The 8152-nt window shown below is 31.5% G+C and overlaps 1 protein-coding gene across 1 annotated transcript; it reads left to right on the plus strand.

Annotated features, from left to right (window-relative positions):
* Positions 1–1348: 1348 nt before the first annotated feature.
* LOC131622344 (cation/H(+) antiporter 20-like) lies at positions 1349–7572 on the plus strand. Its single transcript, XM_058893378.1, has 4 exons — positions 1349–1739; positions 1931–2959; positions 5902–6855; positions 6945–7572. The coding sequence occupies exons 1-4, from the start codon at positions 1560–1562 to the stop codon at positions 7338–7340; spliced, it is 2559 nt and encodes an 852-aa protein (XP_058749361.1). The 5' UTR covers positions 1349–1559; the 3' UTR covers positions 7341–7572.
* The last annotated feature ends 580 nt before the right edge of the window (positions 7573–8152 follow it).

Here is an 8152-nt window from a genome sequence, read left to right on the forward strand (position 1 = left end):
CATTGAAATATTAAATTAATAAAAAAAGGTAAAATACTTTTTAATTTTTATATTAGTATGATGTATAGTATTAATATATTATTAGTTGGTTTTTAATTTTTTAATACAGTTTATAAGTTCAATTTAATTTTTTTACTATTTTATATGCTTTAAATATAATTAACAAATTTCATTTATTACTATCAAATTTTCTATACTATAAAGATATTAAAATAAAAAATCAAAAAATAAAAAAATCTTTTTAAAATTAAAAAAATTCCCTGAAACGAAAAAAATAAAAATTTTGAAAAATGTTTTTCTAAAAATTTTAAAAGAAAAATCTGAAAAAATAAAATGAAATCGGGATAATTTTTTTTATTGAAAATAAAAATAATTTTTTTAAAGAAAAAAATAAAATATATATTTTTGAAAATATTAACTTCAAAAAAATTATATTTTTTGAAAATGAATATTCTGAAAATATTATTTTTTAATATACAAATTTTAACTTTTTAAATAAATTAATGAATTGGTTTTAAAATAGTTCAAAAAAATAAAATTGGTTTAAAATTGCAAACCGAACTAGTTTATAAATATAAATTGGTTCTAAACTAGTCTTAAATTAAATTAAAATCATTTTATCTATTAAATAATTTTTTTATTAAAATGGTTATTGAAAACTAAATTAAACTATACATGTAATTTGGTTTTATACAACTCATGAAACATTAATATTTTTGTATTCTAAAATAAATGAATAGTATTAGCAAAAAAATATATTTAAATAAAATCTTTATATTTCAAAATAATTGACTCACTATATCATGGTTTTTGTAAAGGATAACTCTCCTAAAGTATTCTTACCGTATAAGAGTATATTCACTTTCTCTTAATACGAAATGGAAAAGATTAAATTAATAAAGTAATATTTAATTAAAATTTGACTAAAATTTTAATTATCAATAAAATAATATTTATCAATGGTCGTGATTTATTGACTTTCTAAAAAAAATTATATTGATAATATATATCAATTAATATCATAAAATAAACTATATTAATTATATTATTTAGATAATAAGATTAAAAAAATTAATGTTTTGTTAAAGATACATATAACTAATCGTTAGATGATTTAATGGTGATTGGCATTGAACTTAATAGATCGAATCACAGTTTGATCTCCGCAATTGCGATCGGAAAGAGATTGAAACTATTTGATGTCAGAAATGATTCCCCGACCCAGTTTTGATAAAAAAAAAATACATATAATGCGAAAACGAAATCTAAAATAAAATATTTTATTGAAAAAGAACGAATAACAAATAAAACTAACATGTTGAACCAAAGTAAACCCATTAATTCAAAAGCAGTGCAGTGCCAAAACTGAAACCAGAACTTAGTCTTAAAAGGCCTAAGCTTCTTCTCTCCTCTATAAATAAGCCTCTGACAATTACTCCATCCTATGTATTCATAACTTCCAAAAATCCATTAATTTGCAATCCAATCTCTTCACACTACTCCCCATGTATAACTAACTTCACCAAGCCTTTCTCTCTTATATCTCTCTCACAGCAACGATGACAGTGAACGTAACCTCCATCAAAACATCCTCTAATGGAATCTGGCAAGGCGATAATCCTCTCGATTACGCTTTCCCTCTCCTCATTGTTCAAACCGTCTTAGTCCTCGTTGTCTCTCGCTCCCTCGCTCTCCTCTTCAAACCTCTCCGTCAACCAAAAGTCATCGCCGAAATCGTCGTATGTATCTCACCACATGCACCGTTAAATATTTAGTTTTTTTAGTCAATTAGCCTGATTGAAATTTCACCATTTAGAGATGAATAAATATGATCTCACAAGTTAGAATCCGCATGCTTCTGCATCTGATTTCGCCTAGCTAGTTTAATTATATTTGTAGAGTGATTTTTTTGATTTGCATGTATTTGCAGGGTGGAATTCTGTTAGGTCCATCAGCTCTGGGAAGAAACACAAACTACCTGCACCGTATATTTCCGTCATGGAGTACTCCAACGCTCGAATCAGTTGCGAGTATAGGATTACTATTCTTTCTCTTCCTCGTTGGACTTGAGTTAGATCTAAACTCGATTCGGAGAAGCGGTAAAAAAGCATTCAGCATAGCAGCTTTCGGAATTTCCGTTCCTTTTGTCTGCGGAATCGGCGTTGCCATTGTCCTCCGGAAAGCCGTCGACGGCGCAGACAAAGTCGGATTCGGTCAATTCCTCGTCTTCATGGGAGTCGCGCTATCAATAACCGCATTTCCCGTTTTAGCGCGAATCCTCGCCGAACTCAAACTCCTAACAACGCGCGTGGGAGAAACCGCAATGGCCGCAGCGGCATTCAACGATTTAGCCGCGTGGATTCTACTCGCTTTGGCAATTGCGTTAGCCGGAAGTGGAGCTGACGGAGGAAAAAGTAAAAGTCCTCTGGTTTCAATTTGGGTACTTCTCTCTGGTGTCGCGTTTGTTGCTTTCATGATGCTTGTTATAGGTCCTGTGATGAAGCGCGTGGCTCAAAGATGCTCTGCTGAAAACGAAGCTGTGAATGAGGTTTATATATGTATAACGCTAGCGGGTGTAATGGTTTCGGGATTTATAACTGATTTCATAGGGATTCACTCGATTTTCGGGGCGTTTGTTTTCGGGTTAACGATTCCGAAAACTGGTAATTTTGCTGAAAGGTTGATAGAGAGAATTGAGGATTTTGTTTTGGGGTTGCTTCTTCCGCTTTACTTTGCTTCCAGTGGGTTGAAAACGGATGTGACGAAGATTAGCGGCGGAAAAGCGTGGGGGTTATTGGTTTTGGTGATTTCAACGGCTTGTGCTGGGAAGATTTTGGGAACTTTTGTTGTTGCGATGATGTGCAGGATTCCAGTTAGAGAGTCAATTACACTCGGAGTTCTCATGAACACAAAAGGTCTTGTTGAGCTTATTGTGCTCAACATTGGAAAAGAGAAAAAGGTTAGTTTTATCTTTTTCCTCTCATTTTTATTTTTTTGGGTCAATTTTCTCTCTCTTTGTATTTTAACGGAAATGATAATAAAAATATGAGAAATGCTAACCAGTGTCTTTAGGACACTTTTTAAGTGATTAAAGTGGTAAATTTTTATTAAAATGCGAGTATTTAATGCATTAAAATTATATTGGAAATTGCCATGTTAACTTTTATAAAGAATATTTTTCTTATTTAGTATGTTTAAAGAGGACCCTGAGGACACTGGTTAGTAAGACCCTAAAAATATTAATATTTGAGGATAACTTTTCTACCCATCACAAAAAGTTAAGTAGTGTACCCCTAATCAATCACATAATTTCATTTAATTTAACACATTTAATTATTTATTAAAATATTATAAATGTTCGTTGTTTTCAAAACATTTTATAAAGGAGGTTATCTTACCTAGCTTCTTAAGATGAACAGCTATATATTAATATTTTAGAACAAGAAATTTAAAATAAAATAGTTTATTTATAAAAATAATATAATATATGACATGGGAGTATATATTACTATATCAAAGGATTAAACTTGAATATATAATTGTTATGCAAGTTGTAAAGTTAATTTTCAACTATACCTTGGTATGAGTATTGTAGGTGCATGAATCATAAATGGATTTTGGAACTTGAGATTTTAAAGACAGAAGATAAAAAATAAAAAATAAAAAATAAAAAAATCATATTAAACTAATTTTAGTATTGACTGAAATGTTTCTCATCATTATAGATGCAAAATAAAAAATAGTAGAAATAGTATACGTAATATGCAATTTTAAAATTAAAATGACATTATTTTAAAATGAAAGAAGTGATAGGAGTTGGCAAAGAAGACTTCACTAAAATAACTAAAATAGTCAATTATATACGTTCTTAATATGAAATTATTACATTTGCTAAGTGGGAACTTCACAAATATAAAAATTTTACAAATAATTTTCAAATAAAACAATGGTGTGCATTTTTTAAAAGAAAGATTCAACTATGTTGATGTTGAACACGTCAATGCAAAAAATGGTGTTTTAGGAACATCATACGCATTAAATACAAACTATATATATACCTTTATTAATATGTTAACATGAAAAGAAAAAAAACTTATAATAAAAGATAAAGATAGTTATAGTTTTTATACTAAAAAAAACGAAGATAGTAATAATTTTTGTTTAAGAGTTTTAGTAGTGAGGATATAAGACCTTTATTCTAGTTAATACAGTGGGACACGTGGGTCGGCTTGATAGTTCTACAAAGTCTAAATTACTCAAAACACAATTGTAACGTGTCCAACGAAAAGTTGAACAAAGTTGCAAAAATAAATTTTGTTTCATAAGAAACATATTTGACTCGGTATAGTTTATGTTAGCCTCAATAGTTTAAAGGCTATGATTGAAAAAAAATGTTAATGTGAGATAGATTAATTTGGTGAATATTTTTTTATTTAAAATTATGATTTTTAATTATATAAGTGATTGGGAAATACGTTTTTGCTTTCATCACTGTTTTGTTGCAATTGTCTTAGTAACCGTGTTGAATAAGATTAGGGATATTAGATGAAAGTATATGACTAGTCCAATTGCATGAAATCTAATTTTCATGTAAGTTTTTTTCTAGCCATCAATTGATAGTGGATTCTGTTTCATATGATATGAATCTCGTGAAGGAAGACTATGGGAGAGTTACTTTTTTTAGTCTCTTTTTCTACTTTTACACATGCCTATCTTGCACTAATATATGCTTTTTATCAAATCAAATAGTATTATTATAAGTACCTGTTATTTTAAGCCAATGATAAATTAGGAATATATGGTTGGCAAGTCCATTTAATTACTAATATTTAGTTTACCCTCTTGGGGATGACGTGTTCTCATATTATATTTACTAGTAAAAAATAAATTATTGCAAATTAAAGAATAGTCTAGGCTCTGCCAGCATCATGGACTCTTCCCATTTTCAACCACTTTCCTAGCTGTAATAGGATTAACATGTGCAATGAAATTCCATGAATGCCATTCTAATGGTCTAGCTTGTAGACTAAGCATCATCTTAGTTATATTGTTTGTTTTCCATAGTTTCTAATGAGTTAAAATAATGAATATTTTAAGAGATATCAAAAGAAAATAAAATATGAAATTTATCTATACGAGAGTCATTAATCTGGTGCACAAAACTAGAAAGAAATTTTATTCTCCCTTATTATTAATTCTATTTTTTAATGATATCTTACTATTTGTGTTTGGAATAGGATGAATTAGTAACTCTATCATGGGTCACTCTTACGCGTTATAATCAAGGGTTCACACTTCATTGTTCAAATAATTTTTTAAATGTATAAAATACAAACCGTAGGAAAATTCTAAAATTAGTTTTTCATGAAAATAGGATTATATTTGTACCTATTACTATTTCTTTTAATAAGCCTTTCCAATCTAACCATTCTCATTTTGTCTTTAGTAAACAAAATATGATAGGAATTGACTATGTTTTTAATATGTTGTTTCACTATTTATAGGAGAGAATAAACATTTGCCGGGTGTCAAATTATAGTTAATCATAACACAGAACAAATAATATTTTACTTAGCCTATGGTGATTTATTATTATTTTTAGATGCATCAAAATTAATAAAAGATATTAATTAATAGAAATATTATGGAAAGTTGTATACATGACATAGACACTATATTTTATTTTAAGAGACAATATGTCTACATGCAAAAACTTACAAGTCATTCACTTATTCATTTTTTTAAGGAACATGTACATGCAATAACGTGTTCTGATGTTATGACATTTACATTTACAAAAAACTTGTCCATTCTGTTTGATTATTTTATCATTATATGAAGGAACTGTATTATCGATATGTTATAATTTAATTACACTTTTTTAACTTGATTTCAATACAGGTTTTGAATGATGAAATATTTGCAATATTGGTGCTTATGGCTCTGTTCACCACCTTCATCACAACTCCACTAGTGATGGCAATCTATAAACCAGCTCGAGGCATCACAGACAAAACTATTCGCAAGCTAGGAGACATGTCCACACACTCCTCTAAAGACAAAAACGTGGTGGAAACTCTCCGAGTCCTAGCTTGCATCCATGGTCCAACCAACATTCCTGCCATCATAAACCTCATTGAATCAACACGTAGCACCAAAAACTCCCTCCTCAAAGTTTTCATCATGCACCTTGTTGAGCTCACAGAACGTTCATCTTCCATCATCATGGTTCAACGCGCTCGTAAAAACGGTTTTCCTTTCTTCAACCGGTTCAACCGCGATGAATGGTACAACCGTCTTGCTGGGGCTTTTCAGGCCTATAGTCAATTGGGCAGGGTTATGGTCCGGTCAACTACAGCAATCTCTTCTCTATCCACAATGCATGAGGATGTTTGCCATGTGGCCGAGGAAAAGAGAGTGACAATGATCATATTACCTTTCCACAAACACTGGAGGAGGGAAGTTGATGAAGAAAATGACAATGAGTCTCATGAGGTGATTGAGAATGCTGGCCATGAATGGAGAGGTGTGAACCAAAGGGTACTTAAAAATGCTCCTTGCTCAGTTGGTGTGCTGGTGGATAGAGGATATGGACATGGGCTGAAGAATTTGGGTTCTGAAGGTACTGTGGCTCAAAGAATATGCATTGTGTTTTTCGGTGGGCCTGATGATCGCGAGGCTTTAGAGCTGGGAAAGAAAATGGCTGAGCATCCAGCAGTTGAAGTAACTGTTGTAAGGTTCGTTGAGCAAGATGCAGAAAGTGGTAATAACTTTGTTCTGCGCCAATCACCTGGGAAAAGTACCGATGACAGCTATAGCTTCGCCATCGCAAAAATGAACAGACAAAAAGAACTGGTAATACTCCAAACAATTTTACTAACTCAATTATACTTAGATACAATACAATATGAATATTTGTATATAAACATTGCTATAAATTGCAGGAGTTGGATGAAAATGCAATGGAGGTGTTTCGAAGCAAGTGTGGTGAAAAAGTGAAATATATCGAGAAAGGTAGTGGCAACATTGTGGAGGAGGTGGTAGCATTAGGGGAAAGTGTGGATTATGATCTCCTAATTGTTGGGAAGGGTCGGTTTCCATCAACTATGGTGGCGGAATTAGCAGAGAGGCCAGCAGAGCATGCTGAGTTAGGTCCCATAGGAGACATTCTAACATCCTCAACAACAGGTCACAAGATGGTCTCATCAGTACTAGTCCTTCAACAGCATGATGTGGCAATAACAGAGGATGCACCAATGTACAAGGTTAAGGTGCATGATGAGAATGTTGCAGAGGTTTCATCTGGCAGGCATGAGATAACTATAGCAAATGCAGTGTAATTACTTATTTAATCATTCAGTTGTTACACTTATCATGGGAGATGAGACTACCCCCAAAGTAACATGATTATATCTTTCAGATAAGAGAAACTTTTGACAAAAAAAGTTTCTCTCTACAGTGAAGTTGTGTTTCAAGTAAATATGTAATTATATATCCTTTAATTTTGGTGGGTTAGTAACCACTGGTGGATTTATATCACAGATCAAATAAAAGTTATGAATATTTTCTTTACCTGGGGTTATATACAGTTTCAAAAATTACCAATGCAATATAGTTTTCTGTGACATATGTATTTTTTTTATAACTTGTTCACAAATAACAAACTACCCATTGTGAATTTAATGTCTTCAAATCATCATTTGATTTAAATTTTGCTACTTTGTATCCATAAAACCACTTTTGGATAGCTTCCTCAAAGTTAATCAGGTGAGATCTCAAGAGTTTTGAGTTTCTATATTCGAGACTATCAGCAGGGCCAACTCTGGACTTGGGTAAGTAGGTTCACACAGCCCAGGGCTTTAAAATTGGGGACCTCAATTTTAGGAGGTGTAGGTAAGAAATTATAATACTGAAATTATAAAATATATAACTTTTTGTGAAAATGTTAAACATCCTTTTACTTATAGCCTAGTGGCCAAGCCATTTATTTAAAATCTTAGTGCCACCTATTTGAGACTTAGAGCTAGGGCTGGAAATGAGTCGAGTCGAGTCGAACTCGCCTTAGCTCAGTTTGACTCATTAAGAATTAGTCCAGTTCGAGTTCGAGTTTATGACGAACTTTTTTTCCAGCTCAAACTCGACTCGTTAAGAA

The sequence above is a fragment of the Vicia villosa genome, unplaced genomic scaffold (assembly GCF_029867415.1).
Source record: "Vicia villosa cultivar HV-30 ecotype Madison, WI unplaced genomic scaffold, Vvil1.0 ctg.000029F_1_1_1, whole genome shotgun sequence".
Lineage (NCBI taxonomy): Eukaryota > Viridiplantae > Streptophyta > Magnoliopsida > Fabales > Fabaceae > Vicia > Vicia villosa.